Source organism: Pholcus phalangioides, unplaced genomic scaffold (genome assembly GCF_987345545.1).
Source record: "Pholcus phalangioides strain wild (caught in Gottingen) unplaced genomic scaffold, Ppha-v1.0 ptg000040l_1, whole genome shotgun sequence".
NCBI lineage: Eukaryota > Metazoa > Arthropoda > Arachnida > Araneae > Pholcidae > Pholcus > Pholcus phalangioides.
The window spans coordinates 774,035-798,663 of record NW_028301626.1 but is presented as its reverse complement, the minus strand read 5'-3'; the positions used below and the strand labels follow the sequence as shown (position 1 = coordinate 798,663).

Below are 24,629 nucleotides of genomic sequence, written 5' to 3'. Positions count from 1 at the left end.
TTTTTCATCACTTTTTATTTATATTCCTGTTTCCATATAAAAAGTCACAACTCTATTCATAATTTTTTCATCGAATAGACACTTATGAAAATTTATTCAAGGAAATTTACATTCTTAAGGAAATGTTCTTATCTTGGCTGGCCCCAGAAATTTTTTTTTTAAATTTTAAAAAATGGTAGTTTTTTAACTTAAAACAAATATATTCTTTTTCTCAATAATATATACTTTTGGGACCAGTATATATATTTATATTTCATCTTTTTCGTAATTATAAATATTTCCCCACATTTCTTTTTCCACTGGTGACAATTTGAAAACAAGTCCAAAACAATTTGGTTCAAGTCATACAACACCAGTTGCCACCTAGGCATTAGGCTGCTTTTCTTCTGTCATTGATAACCAGAAGGAAGGATTGATCATAAGGGGTCATTAAAGTATTAAGTCAGCATCTGAATTAAAAAAAAGGGGGTTTCCGTGTTAGTTGACTTTAGATGACGAGGGGGAGGGTTGTTCGGATGATGATCAATCATCATCATGGTTGATGGTGATCATCAACCACCTCTTTTATAAAAATATGAAATATTCTTAATGACATCTTTACTGGATGTACCGAAACCGAGAAGAAACTTTCGTTAGTTTGTGGGCACCTGAACTAACATTCTTCCCATTGATAACTCCTCTATAGAACCACTTTAGTGATCTCTAAATGTCCTGCTATTCCTTGAAGTGAGCTGGAAATGAATCAGGATGCTCCAGTATTCTAGGAATGTGTGGTGGGCTGCTTAAAGTGCTCTGGAACTGTGCAGTGCATCACTCAAATGATCTGTAACTATGTCGCTGATCATTTAAATAATCTGGGAATGTCCCACAGGTAGCTTGAGTGGTGTAGAACTGCTCTGCAGGCCGCTTAAGTGCTACAAAACTGTGCCACATTCCTCATTAGGGATCTCTAAATGTGCCATAGATTGCTTAAATGTTCTGGAACTGTACCGTGGATCACTCAAGTGATAAAAATTAAGGAGTGTTGATGATGGAGGCAAAAGAGGTATAGTGCATGTTTTGTACATTTAAAGGGTACATTTAAACGGCTAAAGGCTCCTTTCCTTTTGCTCTTTATTATTATTATTATATAAAACAGGAAATCGGAACTCTCCCGCATCATATGAATGGCTATCGACGCCATAGCACACAAGTCACTTAAGCAATCTGTAAATGTGCTGCTTAGTTCATTTTTACAAAATTAGGTTTGCGATGGCAGGCCGATTCAGATAACCCCAAGGGTCACATTTGGTTTGTGGGCCATAATTTTTACACTTGTAGCTTAGAGGGTGGGTCGCAATGAATTTCTTATAAATTTTGAGCTCTTAAGCCTTCAAATAGCATTGGAATGAAAAGAAATTTATTATAACAACATATAACGATATTTCTTCCAAAATTTTATTTTGTTTTTAGATGTTTTTTGCATCAAAACAAAATCATGGGGGCATAGCAGGGCTTGCGCCACCTCCCCCAGCGTATGTATCTGATCCCAATATGCGTTAGGAGGTGGGGGAAGTGCTTTCGAAAATATGCTGGCGGGGAGGGGGTTAAAATGGCTAAACATCTGCTGATGTAATACTTGAATGGCCTCTAAGTAGGGATATGCAAATTTTGTACACTCATTGCCATAAAAATTTGCGCACCAAGAAATAATTGTGGGATCGAAACGAAAGTTAGCCTGAAGGTACATGTCGGGCAGATATGCAAATGATTAGAAATGCAGCGTGATTGCGCATTGCGTAATGCCACTAGAGGGCGTTTCTCCTTGGAGTATAAAACAGGTAAGCAGAGCTTGCTGGAGTGTATTTAATCGTTTGCAAAGGAAATGCTGAGGTAGACATGCCGTTACGCCGCCGTCGAAGACCATATCAGCAGTTGTCTGAGTTTGATAGGGGAAGAATCATCGGGATGATGGAAGCTGGGTGGTCAGCTTGGCGAGTAGCTCGTCAACTAGGCCGTTCTGATTTTACTGTGAGGAGTTGTTGTAACCAGTGGACAGAAGAGACGTCATTTACACGGCGACCAGGTTCAGGACGCCCTCGACAGACCAGTCGTCGAGAAGACCGTCACATCATCCGAAACGCACGCGTAGAGCCAACTGCCTGATTCGCCGCTATCCAGACACAGGCAGCAGCTTCACTACGGGCCCCTGTGTCTTCCCGAACCATCGCAAGGCACCTGGCTGAAGGACATCTGGTATCGTGGCGCCCATTACGTGTGCTGCCAATGACACCCACCCACCAACGCCTCCGTTTGGAGTGGTGTCGAGCACGACGGGATTGGACTGCAACGGAATGGAACCAGGTCGTCTTCAGCGACAAATCGAGATTCAACTTGAGCAATGATGATAATCATGTTCGTGTGTGGAGGCCCTGTGGTGAATGCTTCACTCCTGCCTTCGCTTTACAGCGACAGACCGTTCCCACAGCTGGTGTCATGGTACGGGGTGTGTAACGTATCGGGATCCGATCCCTCTATGTTAATGGTGATCTTGTTGTTATGTGGGAAATTCCTTCTTATTTTAGACCCCAGGGACCTCTCAGTTACCGGAAACCACCCGAGGACCCGCTGGCAAACCGGTAAGGGCCAGAATGTTCGCTTAGTTCGGCAGTCGACGGGTGGGGTCTTTCGGCTGTCGAACGAGAACGGGCTACTGATGTCCCACATAAATTAATTTCCCTCATGGCGACGATGTCGCTATTTTCGTGGAGGGGTCTGGTCCAGATTATGTATAGTTTGGGCGAGGCTTAAGGGTTTGCCCGGTTAAATAATTTTATTTTTATTAAAGAACCTCCCGGGGGAGTTGTTACAAGTCTCGTTGTACGGAAAATATAGTGTTGTACTCACTTATTTTCGGCGGGGGGCTGCAGACCTCCGCCGGAACATTTCATTTCTTATTGTCTTGTTGGTATTGTTTACATAATCGGGAGAGTCTGATCAGCTCTCCGGATTGTGTTATGTTGCCAGATTCCAATGTAATAATTCAATTGTAATGTTTATAATATAGTGACGCATGAATATGTAAATCCGATATTTTTGTTGAGGCGAAAAGGCCTTGCGAGGACATGTGGTCCCATATTTCTTGTGAAATGGGAGTATAAATTCCTCCCTCTTTCTCTCTCACACCGCGTTCATCCTTTGTTTGTTCTTTTCTACTGAAGCCCTCTAGTAGGACAGTTCACCGTCTTACTACCGTATCCATTGGCCTTAAGCTGATAATTAGTTAAAATGCAATAATTTACAGTGTTTGAATCCGTTTTCCGGCAGGTCCGGAATCGAAAACATTAATTAATCTTCACAGTCAAAGTTCTTCATTGCTGATCAAGGTGGTCTGGCCCTCAACCGAGAGGCCCCCTGGAGCTGATGAAGGTGGTCCGGCCCTCAACCGAGAGGCCCCCGGAACTGATCAAGGTGGTCCGGCCCTCAACTGAGAGGCCCCCTGGAGCTGATCAAGGTGGTCCGGCTCTCAACCGAGAAACCTTCTCTGATACTTGCGGGGAAAGGCTACGTCGAAGTGACTAACATCGGATGCCCGATCAATATAAAAGTTTGACTGTTAATGATCATCAATTGGTGAGCCAGTATCTTTCTGTTAACGTCAAATAGAGGGCTCCACATTATACTAATCTATTGTTAAAATTGATTAACTTTATAATTGAATTTAATAAATAATATTTCATGTGAAAGTTTATTTGCAATCATTTTCCACTTGTCGTTTGCCACCTTATTACTGGATATTTCGAACCGGGCAAGCAACTCCCATAAGGGACGTTGCAGGTGCCATTGCTTACGATACACGGTCACCCCTAATATTGACCATGGCACAATGACAGCCCAGCGGTACGTCCATAACATCCTTCAGCCACATGTGTTGCTACTCACGGCAGGGCTCCCAGGAGCCATTTTTCAACAAGACAATGCTAAGCCACACACAGCAAGGATGTCACAAGACTGCCTCCGCCACATTACCACCCTTCCCTGGCCTGCTCTATCCCCAGATTTGTCACCAATCGAGCATATCTGGGATCATTTGGACGGCAAGTTGGACACGCTATGAGGTTGGTCGAACTAGAGGCGCATTTACAGCAACTGTGGAATGAGATGTCTCAGGACATCATACGGAACTTGTATGCCTCAATGCCCGCTCGTATCGCATCGTGCATTCGCGCTAGAGGGGGTCCAACAGAGTACTAAAACTTCTGTTCATCTGTACTTTTTTCTGCAATAAATGATCCTTTTTCTTGGATTTTCTAATCACTTACTTATATCAATGTAGTACTTACATGTGTAAAATTTTGTTTCATTTTGACGACTTCTTCTGGGTGCGCAAATTTTTATGGCAATGAGTGTATTTACGAAATGGATGTAATAAATGAGAAATTTTTGTAAAACAAATGTGAAATTTGCAAAATAAATGCAATTAATGCAAAATTTGTGAATTTTGACAATCAAATGTGAAAATTTTATTTTTTCACTGCTTTTCCGTGAAATAGCGATAACTGAGTTTTGAAGCGAAAATTTGTCATAATTTTGCTCAGTACATGCACCTTACGTCCTTATGTGCTTAAAAGCCAATATTTTTTTGCAAAAAACTAGATCACCTTTTTGCTACAAATGCGGCCCATCGGGCCTATGGACATGTATTCACCTTTAAAAAAAGCACAATGTGATGCTGAAGACAGCAGCAGATAACTAAATCGACTCTACACACACCTAATGCTACAAATGAGGCCCATCAGGCTTATGGATATGTGATTGTTCTGCAAAATATGTGATGCCTGGTTCATGTAACTTCCTTCCTTCAGTTTTGAAAATGATGTTCTAACTCATATACTAATATGTTTAGTTGGCTTTTGTTTCTGAGTTCTGTAAGGCTGGGTACACACTCTCTTAGGAAAATTATGGATTTAATTGTCAATTTGGAATGACCAAAACACTTATTTATGCTAGTTTTGTGGAGTGAGAGTTAATGGTCTTGAAATATTTTGAGTGTCAAAATAAGGTCAGTTTTGAAAAAAAAAAGGCAAATGAAAATAGTGAATGCTGCCTGGCAGTCGAGTGGTTAGGGAACTAGCTTCTCACTGTGCAGATCTGGGTTCGAATCCTGGTTCAGGCACGGATGCCTACTAACCTAACACTAAGAAATTCCCTGGACAGATCATGCTGATTCCTTGGGAATATGTTAGATCACGTTATTTTAAAAAAAGCACAATATGATGCTGAAGACAGCAGCAGATAATTAATCGACTCTACACACACCTAATGCTACAAACGAGGCCCATCAGGCCTATGGATATGTATTTTGGACATAGTTCATATACCAAAGTCACCTCAACACCAACATCTTTGTACCCAAATTTATGACCGGAAAAATTGTCCAAAAAATATACTTTTTAAAGATGATTCACAGGATGGGGGAAACGAGTATGTTAACAGACAACTACTCTAGTGGTAAACTGATAGAGTTTTGGTTACGTCATGCAGGCTTCAAATGCTATCAGTATAACCCAAAACATGTGTAGCTTCAGCAACATAAATGTATTAGGGCACACATTATGTTCCTGCACAAACCAATCCATAAAAATTTCTCAGAGGAACGTTTGCAAATTGCATGTATGGTTAAGCGGTATTTTTAGTGGATTTCAAATACAGTAAAATTTTAATTAACCATCACCATCTAAACCAGGGCTGTGACGGATAACTGAAAAGACGGATAACAGAAATATCTTAATACATATGTACAATAACAGTAACGCAATTTCACTGCGGGCTTGGGACAAAAATTAAAATCCTTTAAAAATGAATGCATACATATTGCACTTAATTTTACAAAACGATCAATATAAGAGTAGTAATGTACAGAAATGTATTGTGATACTATAGTCTAGCGGTTCTCAACCTTTTCAGACCCACAGACGCCTTTCCGGTATATAATTTCTATGGCGGAGTCCCTTAGGCCTATTTGTTATTTATTCATCAAAGTTACTGACTTATTTTTATTATTAAAAAATATTAATACTTTTTTCCTTCAAATTTACTGGTTTTTTATTTTCCTCAAGCAGCTGCAGCGCCCCTGGAAGTTCCCGGTTGAGAACCACTGCTGTAGACCTACGTTACTTCAAAATAATCTGTCATCTCCTTCTGTGTCTTAATTTGAAGATGTCTGTCTGTTTGTTGATACTCATATATGTTTTTTAGAGGATGATGAATAACAGAAACTGATGGTTAATCAAAGTTTTACTGTATAAAAAATAATGTTGGCACTTCAGTTTCTAAGGGCCGCTATTAATTTCAATCACAAATATGTCATAATCAAAAAACAGCCATAATTATACTTGAAAAAAAATCAAGTTGTTTTTAGCTAACAAATGCAGAATTTTAGATTTGAAGTTGTCTTTTGTGAATAAATGCAAAATTTGCTATTTCAAAACTCTTTTTTTTTTTGAAAAATTTACTTATCCCCCAATCATAAGTAAAAGGCAAAAAAAAGCAACCAAAATTTAAATTTCTTGGATGCAACATCAAGCTGCAGTAATGTTTCCTCTTAAGACTTTGCTTTGAACTCTTTTGCTATGCTCTAGCAACACAGACGCAAATTAGAAATCTTTTGTCTCCATAAAATTGATGGAAAAAGGAGAAACGCAAATAAAAAAAATGCAATTGAAAAAAAAAATTATGCAGAGTATCAGTGCTTGTCCAAGTTGTAAATAAAGGATGGAAATATATGGAACATGTTGCGAGAGTCAAGCAAATAAATATCAAGTTAAATGCTGAGATAAGTAAAATGCCATGTCTCTGACAACATGGTTGTGAACTTAAATGAATTTTTTTCACCAGTAATTTTAAACAAACTTCACTGCTGATTTTATTTTATTCATCAGCAGGTAAAGAAGTGCCCCTAAGAATTGTCTTGATTTTTTGATTGATATTTCTTTTTTTTTTTTTTTTTTGTCCAATTTCATGAGAATGGTCCATATAGGATAATTATAATTCTCTCTTAGTAATTATAAAACTCTATTGAATGGCATTTACTATGCCAATTTCTCCCATTGATGAGACTAGTGTTTGTATAAGATGTAAACGATCGTGAAGACTATTTTGTCTGTACATTCGTTTTATTTATTTATTTTTTCTAATGGATGCTCTTAAACACTGCACCAAATCTCTTCAGTGTTTTGGAGAATGAAAGATGTGATTTTCAAACTTCAAAAGCCTTGTTTTTTCCAACATTACCCATAGCTTTCAACAGTCAAGTCCATTAAAGTTGCTTTCCATATACTTATTTTGGAAAAGAAAGTGCAGGAAAATGATGTAAAAACACTTAACATTGCAAAAAAAATTATGAACACAACATTATCAAGAGCTTTGCGTGTTTAACAAAGGTACTGCTATAAAAAAATAAGCAGTAATATTCGGAGTGTTGAAAATTGTAAGTACAGTACAATTCTTTATTTAACGTAATTTCACACCGCATTCGTTTGATATGTTCATTGCATTGTACAGTCATTTGAAATAACCTTTCTGCAAATGCATAATTTCCATCATTCCCATCTTCATAAATTTTATTTAACTTCAAAACTCTGATGAAGTTCATACTATTTGAGTTTTTGGTGAACTGAGGTAAATTTGGTTCACATTACCTCTGATAATTATTTGGTCTAGATTAATATTTAGTAAACTCAGTATTCTACTGTAATTCTTGCATTTACCATAGTGTCTAAAAAATCAATTTTTATTTTTTCATAAATAAATTTTTCCCATGTGATAATTTATTTTTAATTTTTCACATTCTCAGGAATCGTCTCTATTAACCAAGGATCTTATTATCTGAGGTGACTATGGACCTATTATCTCTTGGTTGATCAAGGTTTAACCATACACAATATGAAAGATGTCAGCCATCTTAAGCCAGCCATCTCATTCTTAAGTCAGCCATCTCGTTGAGCAATCTGCCTGTTGTGGCGTTGTATTTGTATTTGTATGTCTTAAATATGTCTCAAGCACATATTTTATAAAACGTTAACTAAATACAAAAGCAAATATGTAAGTTTTTCTCTTATACAGATGCTAAAAATGAAGTTTTTAAGCAATAAAGAATGAAAAACACAAGATTATTAGGGGTCGTTCAAGTATTACGTAAGCAAATGTTTAGCCATTTTTGACCCCCCCCCCCTTGTCAGCAAAACTCTGACCTCCTACCCTGTCAGCAAAATTTCGTAATCAGCTCTGCCTCTCTGAATCCTAATGCATATTGGTGGGATCAGAGACGTAACAGGGGGAGGGGGCATAGGGGGACTAGTGCCCCCTCCCACGATCAAAACATTATTTTTTTAATGCAAAAAAATATTTTTTTTTTAATTGAAATTTCGGAAGAAAATACATTTATATGTTATTATAATCAATTTCTGTTAATTTCAATGTTATTTGAAGGCTATAAACTCAAAAAATGTATCTTTAATAAATTTATTGCGACCCACCCTGTAAGCCATATAATGATAAATCGCATAAAGGCCCTTGGCCCGTGGGGGTTATCTGATGCGGCCTGCCCTCCTCAAACATAATTTTGTAAACAAAATGAACTAAGCACCACATCTACAGATTGCTTAAGTGTCCTGTGGTACAATTCCAGAACATTTAAGCGGCCCGTGGCACATTTTCAGATGTGAACAATGATCACATCAACACTTAAATGACCCGGGACACAGTTCCAGAACACTTAAGCGATCCGTGACACATTTAGAGATCCCTTGAGTGACATGTGACATAGTTTTAGAGCACTTAAGTGGCCCCCAGTGTGGTTCTACATCACTCATGTTACCAGCGGCACATTCTCAGATTATTTAAGTGATCAGCAGCATATAATTACGGATCCCTTGAGTGATGTGGGGCACATTTCCAGATCACTTGGATCCGCGAAAATTTTAGAGATCACTAAAGTGGCTCTGTAGGGCACTTATCAATAGGGGGATGTCACTTCAAGTGCCCACAAACTATCGAAAGGTTTTTCTCGTTTTTGGCGCACAGAGTAAGCCGCTCTTAAAAATATTTCATATTTTCATAAAGGGTGATGGTTGATGACGTAAGCAAAATCCAAACCCCCTCCCCCCTGTCATCAAAAGTCAGCAAATCGGAACCCCCCCCCCCCAATCGATGATGACGTAATACTTGAATGGCCCCTTAACCACAAAAGCATATTTTTCAATGGGGGAAAACTAAGAAAAATAACTAACCTCTAGCTCATTTTCATCAAAAATGCATAAGTGATGGATGGGAATCAATTCGCTTAATCCCTGAATAAAACCTTCGATTTCTGGCTTCGGGCAGATGGCTAATCTATATTCAGCTAATGCATTTAAGTATTCTATTTTGTTTTCATTTGTAACAATTATATTGGCACCATTCCCAATCAATTCTTTTTCCTGAAAGGTTAAAAATAAATATATGTTATTTCAATATCCATCGATTTTCTTCCAAATAAATAAGTGGAGAAAATAAATTTCATACAACTATATTGAATACCAGTTGCCCACCTTTACCATACATTTTCCTGCCTCCCAAATTGTTATTATTAGTATGCAACTTGAGCACTGAATTCTTACCTCTATTATTTGCCCATTATGATAAGCTACATCTGTGAAGGTAAGCTCCATTTCTTGGGGATCATTCCGCAAAATATAATCAATTTTTCTAATAAAAAGGTCAGGATCATCATATTCAAAATACTAAATAAAAGAAAAATGGTAAAATCAACAAATCAGTGATAATAATAAATTTGTATGTCACAAGATCATGACAAACATAATTATAATTGATTAAATTTTCAGGAGATACTGACATTCAAATTACAGGTAAAAATAATACTTTTCTGAGTAAAAATGAGTTGAAATTTATGAAGTTAAAATTTTGAATTGATTTTTATTTCAATTCAAATGAAACAGCAGAAAAATTTGGAGTCTTTTCTCTATTGGTCCACATCATCTTTTTCTGGCATGCAATAATGAAATGTGGAAAATTACTATTATGAATCACAACCAAAATTTTAGAAAGGGTTGATTGGTCATATGTACTAATGTTACTTAACCACATACACATATCATAATTCCTTTCTCAGGAATTTCTACCCGATTGGCTTGCACTGGAAAACATTTCTACGTGTGCATAACAGTATCTATGATTGCCTAAGGTGTGAGTATTACGGTGCTATCTATCTTCTCAACTAGAAGTGAAAGTGGCAGGGGTATAAATTTAAAGTGTTTTGTGATGATTTTAATTTTTGTGGGTTTGCTTGCGGCATGAAAATAGATACTACTAATACTAAACTGCACATGAACAAATCGTGCATTACTCTGAAGAATTTCGAATGAATCGGTGCAGCCTGAAAAACTGTTATGTGAGTATATGCATGAATATGATATATTTATAATGTTAGAATTATTTAGGTTTCATGTTTGAGAAAATTGTCAACCATACTGGAAGTGAAAGTGGCAGGCGACTGAATTTTCAGATACAGAATTCTTGTAAGGAGATACATACTGGTAAAAGTCTTGAACAGCAAAAAAAATTTCTATCAGTGTCGAAATTTTGTGCATGGTGGAAATTAGGATTATTCTATTCATCAGTAAGCACACTTGATTCAATAGTATATCGTTATGATGTAAGTGAAGTAGGCTTTTTCACTTTTAATAAATAACTTCTAGAAATATAGGGGAACAAAGATCTACGCTAAGTGCTGCAACTGATATCATTGACTTTTACATTGCATGGCTGTTTCCATTTTTCTATTTAGAGAACATTAATTTCACAGACAACTGAACAATTAAGTTGTGAAATCAGCCAATTTAAATGAAGGGGATGAGATTGACATTTAGATCTGCTAAATGAAGTAAATTCTTAAATCAGGTTGAAATGGACAGATATACATATAGACAGTGTTATCCATAAAAACAATTGTGAAGAATAATTTTACTTCTCCCCTGAATTTTGAGGGGTATTTTTGTAAAAAGACAGGTTTCTTTAAAGGTGAAAAATAACTTTCAATTACCATGCATGTTGTGCATCAAATGGTGAAATATTTGATTTTTTTAAATCATAATTTTTAAATGATAATTTGCATAATTTATGGCTGATTATGAAATTATGACTGTAAATATAAAACTCATTGCATGTATTTTTCATATTCAATGATTTTTTGGTGAATTACATTCTAATTCGCTGCATATATTTAGGGTTATTACTGGCCAAAGGTAGTTTTTAAGCAACTTCAGGAACAATTAGTGACTTTTTTTGGCCAAGTCCAGTGTTTGAAATCTATAGTAAGTGAACCCTTTATAACAGCTAACACTGTATCATTAAAAACGATAGATGGGGGAGGATAATGTTGAACGTGTGAAGTGTGGATAAGGAAGCCTATGTACAAGGGGTTACAAGTAGCTTAAAGTGCAGTGTTATAAAATAGGAACTTCAAATCTCACAGCCCTCATCATGGTGTCTTTTCACAGCATGTTTGCCTTAATTTAAAAAGTTCAACCCTGAATCTGGAGGAGCATTTTCACCCCTTAAAGAAATTTGGATGGGTAAAAATTAATTTTGATGCATGAAATATGCGTTTAGATGCATATTGAACAAAACTGTGAAGGAATCTATTGAACAGCCACTGAAAAGGAAGAAATGCAACGTGACTTTGTACTCGAGCGAACGAGTGATTTTTTGAGGAACGCTAATCAAATCAGTGAGACAGATGGAGAATTGATTGAGGAATGGTGTAGGAAGGTAGTTGTATTGGGAATGCCCATGTTAACGTGTTAAGTTCAAAAATAAAGTTTGCTTTTGTAATCGTTAGAGAGAACACCCGGAATACATTGATTTGAAGCTGCGGCCCCTGCATTAGGAGCCAACAATAGGAACCACAAAAAAATTTTGAATTAGAGGTCCAATGTATTTGATTATTAATTAAATGTTCAGCTTGAATGAACTGAAACAGAAAAAAGAAATAGCTGAAAAATGGTTGAAAAATCTCAGCTGAACTGCTTCAGAATAAACATCCATGTTATGTGTGAATATTCTCCACACACAAACACGATCCATCAACAATACCGTCTTAGATCAGGTCAACATTTTTGAGAGTAAGCGTGTAAACTGGTGGGAAGGTATTTCTAGCTCCAGTAGGAACCTCAGAGAAATCACTTAGCTCAGGAGCTATGATGCTCTGAAGACAGTCCTACCCATCTAGCTAGTATTCCAAGAAATTTAAAGCCTGTTTTCTTAAAACAAATTTAGGGCAACATTGAATTTTTTTTATTGACATCTTCGATTGCTGAATAAGAGAAGATAATAAATTATCACTGGTTTTTTCTGAACTGACCTTGTAGTGAACTGACAATCCAATGAGCTGAGCAAGGAATGAACGTGAAAACTTCGCTTTGACTAGCTGTCTGTAAGAACTTCCTAATGAAGACTCATAAAGGCACTTGCCCACAACTTTTCCAGCAAACTTGAAACATTCTATTGATTTGTAGGGTTTTGATCTCATCCATGTAGGTCGGGGATGAACCTACATCAAAATGGAACCAGATGTAAAAAAATAAAGCAACAAAATACATAGCTATTTTGTGATTTTTACATAGATTTGTGAGATGTTACTGTTTGCTATAACCGTATAATAAAGTCATTTGAAACAATATGAGGAACAGAGAATATAAGTAGATACTGGCTATTAAAAAAAGAAAAGTAGTTTATTTAAATAATGGAAATTAGTAAAACTTGCAGCAAAATTGTTTAAAAAAAATTTGTAATTCTGCATTTGTATTTAAAGAAAATTTAATAAAACAATGCATTGTAATTTTCAATATCAAAGAAAAACCTCAAGTATCTGTCACAATTGGGATAAACTTACATAGGTAAATCTACATTTTTGAACAATTAAATACACATCAATTTGAAGAGTTGTTATTAACTACACCAGATCTGACCAACTTTTTTCCAAGCCATGACACTATTAGTGCTAATTTTGATGTGTGTGTGCTACAATTCAAATATTAACTCATTGACAATATATCCTGTTTTTTAGGGGCACAATCACACACACCTACTCTCCCAAAATGTTTTGGCACAGCTTCTTCTTTTCATAGAAATGCTTATTTTGTCACTTTCTTGAATAAGACAAGGTCTTTTTCGACTTAAAATTTCAATTACTGTAATGCAAATCAAGTTACATTCATCGATAAAATTTCCTCTTACATACATGATGTTGAGCATAGGCACTGGAATCTGGTGGCTTGGAATACTGGGTCCTCCAATAGACTTTGTGGAGGGGGGGGGGGTAAGCATCAGGGCTGTATCATCCCTTTGAAGTCATGCCTGCTACCTTGACTCAGTGGGTGTGGTCTCAGAGATGCTGCGTGATGTTCACTGCCCTGATACTTTTTAGCACACAACTTCAATGTGATTTTTGACTTATTTTTATTGTTTATTTTACATTTTAGTCACTAATTTCACTATTTTAACTGAGATTTCTCATTCATGGCATTGTTTTTGTGTCACGGGTATGCACATGTAGTATTTTCACAATCTTTTTTATAATCTATATGCTAAGAAATGGATTAAATCTAGGCGAGTTATAATATCTTTTGATATTAGCATTCAAAACAATAATAAATTTAAACATTGTAAATTAGGGGAATTTCTTTTATATTTGCTTCCCACAGGGCCTCAGAAGTGTTTGGAACTTGTGTGGGTGTTAACTTCGATCTTTACATACATAGAAAATTTAGTTTATAGACTCTAGAAATGACGCTAAAAAACCTCATAAAAACACGCAAATCATACTTTTTAAATTGCAAAATAACAAATACAAATAATATGCAAAATAAGACAATAGAACAAAACAAAAGAAAACATACACTCTGCAGCTCTTAGGAACCCAATCGGCCCGTCCCAGAGCTTAATAAATTTTTTATATAATCAGAAAGCAACAGTAATTATATTATGTGTAAAGCTAAATGCATTTCAGATTTTTTTTTCTTTTCATTTATCATTATTTTTCAGTTTCATTCAAAGCTTGCCTTGAGCACTTATTTTATACTTTCAATGAATGCCTTGAAATTTGAGATAGAATTTGAAAATGTAAAAATTTTTTCCTTGAGACTTTTATTAAGTACTACTTCTGACAATTTTTTTCTGAATTTGTTACAAATGGCTGGTCCCAAGCAATTCATACTTTCTTGAATAAGGTATTTATGTGTTTTTGGTGTTGAATAAAAGAAATTGTACCTAGTTGAAGTTCTATCGTTGTTATTTATAAAAACATTTATGATTCTTTACCATGAAAATTATTAATTTATACACAGACTTGCGTCAGTTCAAGTGTTAAAACATCTGAATTAAATCGGTTTGGATTATTAAATGTTAAAATATTGCGTTTTATACGATTGTAAATGTTATTTAAATTTTTGATACTGTCCTCTCTTGTGATCGCCTCACTATTTATAGGTACGATCGAAACTTTGAGAAAAAGAATATTTCATAAAATTCTATTTTAGTTATCCTAATTAGGAGGGGGGGGGAAGGAGAGGGAGAAATCCCCTGGAATGTTCTCCTCCAATCACACTTCTTTGCGATAAACAGAAACCGGTATCAACTCCTGTTGCCAACAGAAAATTGCAATATTTTTGAAAGACCCTCTAAAAAACAAATTGTGCCATCTATTATCTATAGGTCGTAACAATATTGTCGTGGTAAGCACCTCCCCATACAGTTATTGTGTAAGTTACTCTTGATTGGATCCATGCATGGAAGACTGTCATAGGGAGTTCTGGACTTATGTTTCTCAATCTATATAATACTGCTATTTGTTTCCTAATTTTACAACATTGTTCGTGTGATTATTCCATTTCAAATCATCTGGTATAATAATGCCTAAATATGTATATTCTCTTACTCTTTCTATATAATTGCAGGAACAGCTTTGGGGAGAATATTCACAAGTGTGTAATTTTATTGATATTGGGGGTTTCAGGTTTTATATCTCTAGTTTTTAGACACATGAATTTTGTTTTCTCAATGTTTGGGAGAAATTTGTTTTTTGTTCGCCACATGTTGATCTGTTTAAGGTCATCTTCAACTTTAGTAATCAAATGGGAATATTTTTATCTTCTAAATACAAAATATAAAGATTTTTATCTTCTAAATACAAAATATAAAGATTTTTATCTTCTAAATACAAAATATAAAGATTTTTATCTTCTAAATACAAAATATAAAGATTTTTATCTTCTAAATACAAAATATAAAGATTTTTATCTTCTAAATACAAAATATAAAGATTTTTATCTTCTAAATACAGTATCATCTGCAAAAGACACTATCTTACCATGCAATTTTAAACGGCATAAATCATTAATGTAGATCAGAAAAAGAGTGGGACTGAGTACTGTTCCCTGAGGTATTCCTTTTTTTATTTCAAGATAATTGCTATTTTTGTTCATTATACTAACCGCCTGTGTTTGTCCATAGCAATACATCTCGAACTATCGTAAAAACTTACCACAAATTCCAATTTTCTCTAATTTATTCAATAGTAGAGTTAAGCCTACATTATCAAAGGCTTTTTCAAATCAATAAAAACTGATATAGAGTAACTATTGTTGTTGAAACTTTGACTTAGGTATTCATTTACTTTTGCGATTGCCATTTCAGTGCCTTTTCCTGTTTGAAATACATATCAATTCTCAGCAAAATAGTCTACGAGTTTCAAATAATTAATAAATTTTATTTTCATACTTTTTTCAACTAGTTTTAAAAAAATAGGGAGTACTGAGATTGGCCTATAGTTAGATAAAGGGATTTTGTCACCTTTTCTAAAAATCGGGTATACAATAAATACTTCAAGTTCTGGATAAAAAATTTCTTCAATTAGCGTGTATTAATCAGATACATTTGGTGAGGATCATTATTTCCAACAATACCAGTTATCATCATTGAAGACATTGATGCATTATTTTCAAAGTTTAAAGAAGCTCCTACATTGGACTTTTTATTAACTAAATTTTTATTTATAAAATTTAGATTAAAGTTTTCAGCCATTTGTTTACAATTTGCTGTATCTGGCAAGGTAATTTTTTTTAAAAATTTGTTATTGTTTGGTTTATGAGCTCTAATTGTTTACGAATATAATTATTACAATTTCAAAATTTTTTCCTTTTCCATTTTCAGGGCTCAGCACAGATCATGGCCTCAAAACTAGTGAAAATAGTGACCAAAATGTTTAAAAAAGTGACCAAAATGTTTAAAAGTGACCAAATAGTGACCAAAATAATTTTAGAAAGAGACCAAATGGACATTGAATTTTGATTATTACCAAATTGAATGAATTGAAATTGAATTTAGTTTTTACTAAACTTTGTATTTCAATGGAACTCATCGAAATTGCTTTTTTTTACATAATAGTGTGAAATAAATCAAACTCAAACGCATTCTGCTAACCAGAAAAGTTTTGAATTACTTATCAAATTTATCAACAACTATGTGTGAGAGAGTAACATTACATCCTTTCTAAGTAACAGTAGCAATGCCTTTCCCCCATGTTGCTTTCCACAACCCATCTTAAAATCAATTTAAGCAGGAAAAACGTCAAAACGGGAAAAAGTTTTCACATTCAAAAAAGGAAAAAAAAATGAAGTAACACAAAATTTGATGAGAGAATTTGTCCCATCTATACATTCTAGTGGATTTTTCATTCATGTTATGCTATGAATGACAGTATACAAAATGTACTCAATCTTTTTTTAACTAGTACAAATTTGATTTACATACCTAGGTTTGTATAATACGTACCAACAAATTTTAAGAAATTTACTATAATGATTTTTAAAAAAAACTATAAAATTACATTTTTAACAATATTTTAAATTATTAAAGTATTACTTAAATTACTGAATTAAATAAATTATTTAAATTATTAAATTGAATAAAGTATTTAAATTATTAAATTAACTAAATTATTTTAATTATTAAATTAACTAAATTATTTTAATTGTTATACGTTGAGGGAGGGCAATCCACCCCCCCCCCCCCCCCCAGCGTCAATGGCAGAGCCTACTGATGTATACATGATGTATATCAATTGTCATCTGCTGCACCCCTAAAGACCTGCAAGTCTATCTCCACCTATGGCTGAACTGGGAAGGGTGGGTGAGTCTACTCTTTTACAGGCGGAGGGGTGGGGGGCACCGAAATAATACTGCCCTTGGATGAGGGAGAAAATAAACCAGTTTCGAAATTGTTTGGTTTTTGAGAGAAAAATACGTAAATATATATTTTTCTTTTTTTCACACACAACATACACCCCTGCAAAACAAACATTTACTCCTTTACCCAGAAACAGTATAATTTTGGCCCCTCCCCCCTAATTTTTAACAGAAAAAGACTCGCGGCCTTCCACGGTAAATTTCCCAAGAACCTTGTAAGCACCAACGTGGCAACTTTTTTCCGCACCAATCCATCACCGTTTTGCGGTGGTCAATTCAAGATGGCTGACAAAGGGCACATAAATTAAAAATATATATATAATTTGTAATATGAATCAATCTAATATGTGCGAAAATCGATAGAAATATATCGAAAAATACGGAAAATTAGGATAAAATTAACACAAAAATCGAATCAACGACATACAGGGTTTATAAATGCTGTTGATACAGAGTTTATGGATGCTGCTGTCAGGGCTACCTATTTTAGCGCGGAAAAAAGTCGCCACATTAGCTCTGACTCCTCCCGTAATTTTTAACGAACAAAAACAATGAATTTGCTCCCCACCCGGGGCACCCGATTTACCATGGCCGTAATACGATATTTTTTTCTGGAGGGGAAACGTAATTTTACTGCCCCTTGACTGTGAAATTCGATAATTTTGCAAAGGAATTTATTGCCTTTTCTTAAATACACCATTCCATCAGAAATGCCGTTCGAGGCATTGCCCCCCCCCCCCAGTTTTGGATCTGATCACAGTATGTAGCAACCCGGGCCGCAAGTATGAACGAAAATTTACTATCGCCTGGGGCCGGTATCCATTTTTTTAACGGAAAAAGAGTAAACTCGGCACCCTTCCTCGTTCAACACCCATGGAACCAGACCCCGCCCTCTCCTATAGCGGTCATAACAGCGACTCGAGACAAAAACGTTTTAATAATTTCCGAGGTCTAAAAAGGGGATTTTTTTACACAACACCAAGAATGGAGCGCAATATGTCGATATTAAGTCAACAATCAGTATCGTGAAAATGCTCTAAATTAAGTTATGGCCAGAAGCGGATAAAGGTCAGTTGTTGACGGCCCCGGGCATAAAAAAAATTAATATTAGGCCCCTTAAATTAGGAAAAAAGTGTAAAGTAGGGGCCAAAGGCGAGCTCGATGTGCCCACCGCTAAATCCGCCTCTATTTACGGCTCGCATGCACGTTAACTGAGTTTTTATCAGCCTGATAACCAATTTTCATCTGATTTGGAAACCCTTGTGTTAAACTAAACGTTTAATTGCATGAATGAATGAACGCCAGGGTCTCTGCCACCGGACTTATCCCATTGTCGAGATCTCTTCCAGCCCAGCTTCGTGGTAGAGTCTGGAACAAAGTGAGTGTGTACACCTAACAGTCTGAGTGTGTAGCTAGTGTTGTGTATGATATTTCAGTGCTGCCATCTATACTTCAAATTGTGAGTGAAGTGCAATGATTGAATATTTGTAACATTGTAGGCCTGTTGCTCTCTGTGGCGAGACTTTTTAACAGGGATATCGGGTCGCATTCGCACCTTGAAGTTGGGAACCACAGAAAACCAACTTCAGCCGACCACCACTGTGGGGTTCGAACCCGGATCCTCGCATCACGAGTCCGTCACTATAACCACTCGACCACCACAGCGGCAACGTTTAATTGCAGGATTCTGTGATCTTTTCATAAATAGTTCTCCTTTCGATCATATCTGGGGCTACGGTTTCTTGCTGAGATTTAAATCCAGTTAGAAAAATAGTACGAATTTTATTTCTAGATAGATCGCGATTTTCAGTCGGATGATTTTTTTATTGTAAGTAAATTCAAAATACTTGTGAGCTGCTTTAACCTCGGCCAGCTACAAGAGTATTCTCCAAAGCGTATTAATACTAATACGCTTAATACGTATTAATAGTACGCCTCTTTAATATTCGTGCTTTGGCATTCTCCCGCTGCGTGTAAGTTAGTTTCTGCATGGGCTCTCTTAAATCGTCATTTCAAATATTAAAAAAAAAATTAACAAAAGTAACGATAGAACAAACAACAAATGTAACTTGCTCGATGCTCCAAGAAAGGAATTCGGCCCTTACTAAAAACATAGGACTAAAACTTTTTAAAACAAATAAAATAAAGGATCAATTTTAAAATAAGATGGAAATGAAAGAACGAGTGAACACGCGTGGGGAAATAAGAAAGAATGGTAGTAGAGGAGGGGAAAAAATTCTTTGTTGTAAATACGCCTTTTAAGCTACCTTTTTCTGACCAGGTTATGGTTGTCATCTTTCCCATAAAATGACTCTTTAACCAAGGAGCTTTCTTTCCAAGCGCCTTGAAATCAAGTTATGCTGACGTCACACGGTATGCTCCTCGGAAGATAAGACACCTTCATGTATAGGAATTCTATGGGAAGGGAGCTAACGATCGTAGTTCAATGAAGGGAGGGAGAAAATTAGCGACCTTGAACCGGTAAAGTTCCTCCTTGAAGAAAAGAAAAACACTGACAGCAGAAAAGCGTGCGACACCGAGTTTTTTTTGCTAAAAAAAGAGGAAAAAGTGACCTGAAAATACGTAATAAAAGTGACTAGTTTCTAAAAAAGTGACTTTTAGTGAAAAAAGTGACCCGTGCCGAGCCCTAATTTTTCACTATTGTAATCTCTTGTTTCAGAGCTTTGTCATAATTTTTATACGTATCTTCATAATCTTTAACATGGGGGTATTTTTTATGTTTTTTGCATAATTTTTCGTTGATATTTAATTACGTCTTTAAGTGTTTATCAAATTTTTATCACTTTTGAGCTTAATTTGTTTTTCTGTTTCCCATAGGTTTTTATTCAAAGTAATAATGTCATGAAAACGTTTATAATTATTATGTATATCATTTTTCTCATATATTAAAGTTTATATTTACGATAAATTTCTCAAATTCTTTGATTTATTTTGATTTTCTTATTAATTTTTTGGGGTATATTCATTTAAGTTTTTTTTACAGATGTGCCCTGGTATTGGGAAATGATCAGTTATTTTAGTATCGTGTACAATGAATTTTTGATATGTATTCCTTTTTGTTCTACAGTAGACATGATCTATATAAGTGCCACCAGCTTCAGATTCTCTTGTGATTTGATTTATTAATGGATTTAATCCATTTATGTACATTGTATCATTGTAGTAATTTATATCAGTGCTATCGGCAAGTATATTTATATTATAGTCCCCAATTAGTAACATGCTGTTTTTATTTTTTGTGAAGAAGATATTTAACTCTCAGTTGAATTCATTTGTAGTATACAGACATGATCTATAGATCAACACACAGGAGATACGTATCTAGTTTTATGTTATAAATATATACATTTATGGCTTCTGCTGTATTGAATTTCACTGATTTTTCGATAGCCCTGATTTCGTTTCTAATAAACATAACACCACCTCCAGAGTCTATTGTAATCCCTAAATTTGAAAAAACAATCATAATCATTTGTTATATGCTGATATTTCATCTTCTTGAACCCATATCTCTGTGTGAGGCATATTACATCAATTTCTACTTCAAGCGATTTTAAAAATACCAGAATACTTTGAATATTTAAATTTAAAAACGCAATAACATCTCACTACCATTACCTTCATATTTCAATATTTGGAAAAATTTATGTCTGTTTGAAAATCTATTTGTTGGATCAACATCATCAAATTGATCAGTATTAAACGTTTGATTAGCTGACATAATAATAAAATATATGTGTATTGTTTTCTGAAAAATTTTTAGTACGTTCAAATATAATTTAAAAAAAAAAGACGTATCAAGCATAACCATAGAAAAATTCAATGTCTTTTCAAAATTTGATTAAACACCTAGTTTTTAGTTATGGGGGGGGGGGGAATATATCAACAAAAAAAAAAGTCTGAATTATCATTTATTAACTTGCAAGGGTGTAGTTTGTTCCGATTGTACAAAAGCATAGCTTTCATTATCAGTAATTTGTAATTGACTCAAAAAATCCTCGTTCCATACTCGTATCACTCTGGATGATAAAGTTTTCCTAATGAAAATCTTCTTGTCCTACATCCAGGCAAAAGTATAGTTGTTTTTCACTTTGAATTGTCTTGCACAGTAGAACAATTTCTTGACAGCCACGGTAAATGTTCATTCATATATATCCTACGCAAGCCGAACTTTGGGTCGATATTTTCAGCAGTCAGATTCCCTACCTTTACTCAACTTATCAATTGAATTCTGGATTGCTCAGATGAGAATCGCACTATAATTGGCTTAGGTTTATTTTTTATTTGAGTTGAAACCTGGTGCATAACTTGTATAGGTGTTGATCAGGTATTCCTAATTCATATTTAATGGTTTCAACAATGTGTTCAATATTTTCATCTGTCCTCTGGCACTCCATTTATTTCGATGTGTTACATCCTCTGCTTTTAGTTTCCAATGAAGTTAATCTATTGTTCGTCTCGTACAATACTAGTTTGAGAGAATTGTTTTCGGCTTGTAAATGCAAGCATTTTTTTCTGTGTTATTCATCATTGTTTTTGTCCTTTTGAGCTCCTTTTCGAGGTCTTTTATGGATGCTGCATTGAAATTTATTGATTCCTTGATATCCTCAATATCCTTTCACAAATATTCTTGGCTTTCAAGAACATTGTTCATGGATTTGTCTAACTTGTAGATCATTTCATTCCTAAAGTCCTGTATCTGAAGTGCACTGAAAGTGAAATTCCTAGCACATGAATATCAACAATTTTCTTGACAGCTTTACTAATAAAAAATATTATACATTTATTAATAACTAAGTTAAATGCATAATGAAAAACATAACTTGGGATATTAAAAATTCATGGATTGGATGGAATTACTCACCAGTCCTTGATTATCACTCTTGAACGAATGGAAAAGTTCACTATTTGGACCAAACAATGCAGGACACAGTAAACTGAACCATTCTCTTCTAAGGCCTCCCCAATCTAGTCCTGAGTCAATAATAAGCAACAGTGAGGCCAAATTGCATAAAAACAAAAAACAAAATCTATTGGAAAGTTATTTGTCACACACGCTATAGCTTTTTAGTAAATAATAAAAGTTCATGCACGGCCGGAAAAAGATCATGCAAGAACGGGACCGATGAGAATCATTAAACGTGACAGACATGCAACCCTTCCGCAAATTGCTGCAGATTTCAATGCTGGGCCATCAACAAGTGTCAGCATGCGAACCATTCAACGATATGGGTTTTCGGAGCCGAAGGCCCACTCGTGTACCCTTGATGACTGCACGACATAAAGCTTTACGCCTCTCCTGGGCCCGACAAGACCAACATTGGACTGTTGAGGACTGGAAACATGTTGCCTGGTCTGACGAGTCTCGGTTCCAATTGCTTCGAGCTGATGGACGTGTATGGGTATGGAAACAACCTCATGAATCCATGGACCCTACATGTCAACAGGGGACTGTTCAAGCTGGTGGAGGCTCTGTGATGGCATGGATGGCACATGGGACGTGTGCAGTTGGCGTGATATGGGACCCCTGATACGTCTAGATACGACTCTGACAGGTGACAGGTACGTAAGCATCCTGTCTGATCACCTGCACTCATTCATGTCCATTGTGCATTCCGACGGACTTGGACAATTTCAGCAGGACAATGCGACACCCCACACATCCAGAATTGCTACAAAGTGGCTCCAGGAACACTCTTCTGACTTTAGACACTTCCGCTGGCCACCTAAATCCCCAGACATGAACATTATTGAACATATCTGGGATGCCTTGCAACGTGCTGTTCAGAAGAGATCTCCGCCCCCTCTTACTCCTACGGATTTATGGACAGCCCTGCAGGATTCATGGTGTCAATTACCTCCAGCACTACTTCAGACATTAGTCGAGTCCATGTGCCACGTCGTGTTGCGGCACTTCTGCGGGCTCGCAGGGGCCCTACACGATATTAGGCATGTGAACCAGTTTTTTTGGCTCTTCAGTGTACTATAACTCTTGAGTCACCGATAACTGGTTCTGTTTGTTTTTTAATAACCATATACTGCCTGAACCAGGGGTCTTCAATGCATGATCTGCCAAGCACTTTGATAATATATGTTTAGTATATATAGTGGCTAGAGCAAATGCTTCACAGAAATTCCTAATGTGGCAAATGTTGTTCGAAAGGTTGAAAAGGTGACTTGTCTAAACAATGAGGGCACAAACTTTTTGGATTTTAGTCAATTTTTCAAACACACATATACTTTAATGTGGATCATATAAGAACTATGTAGAGCCAATTTGCTATAAGTTGAATTCATATGAATCAAATATCTGTATTAAGCTGAAATTTTCATGCAACTTCAGAACCTCCCCAGTGTTATTTTAATATTAAAAATTCTCCTTAAGTTGAAGTTTTAGGGTATGAAATGGATATAAAACATTTAATCTCCAAGTGAGCAATAAAAGGTGTGAGGAAGTAATTCACAAGGAGAATTTTTTCCTTCTTCCTTCCACCTTTTCCAGTTTTCTAGACTCTACATAAAAGCTGACTGATGACAACTTGATCACCTGTACTTGAAATCTTTTGTTTCACATCTGGTCATGTCGAAATCACAATTTCGATTTTGCTCAGTTTTGAGTGAATGCAATGTTGAAACATCAGTACAAAACTTGATTGTGTGTAGATTTTTCAGAAATATTGAATCAAAAGTTGAAAGAAAAAAAAAAGTTATTAATGAAATTGGAAGAAATTAAAAAAAAAAAAAAAGACAGTTTGTAGTTAAAAAAATAAGGCAGCATCTGAATACCCTATCAATGATTAAAAAAAAGGAAATTATTTGTGCAATACTCTTTTTAAATTTTTACTTAAGTAGGTAGGCCTACTTATTTAAATATTTCTTTTTAAAAAAACATATCATGAATAGCTACATACGGCTCATACTCATGATACAGTAGCGCATGTTTTTTTATAACAAAATTCCTTTCAATAATCAAATAATATGATTGCATTAGCACAATTCATCTTTGTTGATTTCTTTATCCTCAGTAGTTTGATACTTTTTACTGATACGATAGTCATAAATAGCATTTTCATTCTGACAAGTCTTTTTCTCCACTGCTGCACATTCAACAAATCAAGATTCAACTGTATGCTACTTTTTCAACTGCCAAATGATGACAAAATCAATTTAAATACGTCCATTTTTACTACTTTGCAAATAGCTAACATTTAATTTTATGTCCTGTATTGTAGTTTGGAGCATTGAAATGTTTTTGAATTGCTTTAAAATGTAGATAAAACTTTTAAATGGGGAAGAATTTTTGCATCCAATAAAACTGTCAACAAA

At 35.3% G+C, this 24,629-nt stretch overlaps 1 protein-coding gene across 4 annotated transcripts in view; it reads right to left on the bottom strand.

The window, feature by feature from the left end:
• LOC149065239 (apoptosis-resistant E3 ubiquitin protein ligase 1) overlaps positions 1-24,629 on the bottom strand; it is a 93,597-nt gene that overhangs the window by 5,089 nt on the left and 63,879 nt on the right. For all 4 annotated transcript variants that reach the window (XM_089254227.1, XM_089254226.1, XM_089254224.1 and 1 more), the window contains exons 14-17: positions 22,168-22,277; positions 12,401-12,589; positions 9,639-9,761; positions 9,270-9,458 (exon numbers count right to left, since the gene is read on the bottom strand). In XM_089254227.1, the coding sequence (XP_089110353.1) occupies positions 9,270-9,458; positions 9,639-9,761; positions 12,401-12,589; positions 22,168-22,277 (611 nt within the window). The remainder of the gene's footprint in view (positions 1-9,269; positions 9,459-9,638; positions 9,762-12,400; positions 12,590-22,167; positions 22,278-24,629) is intronic.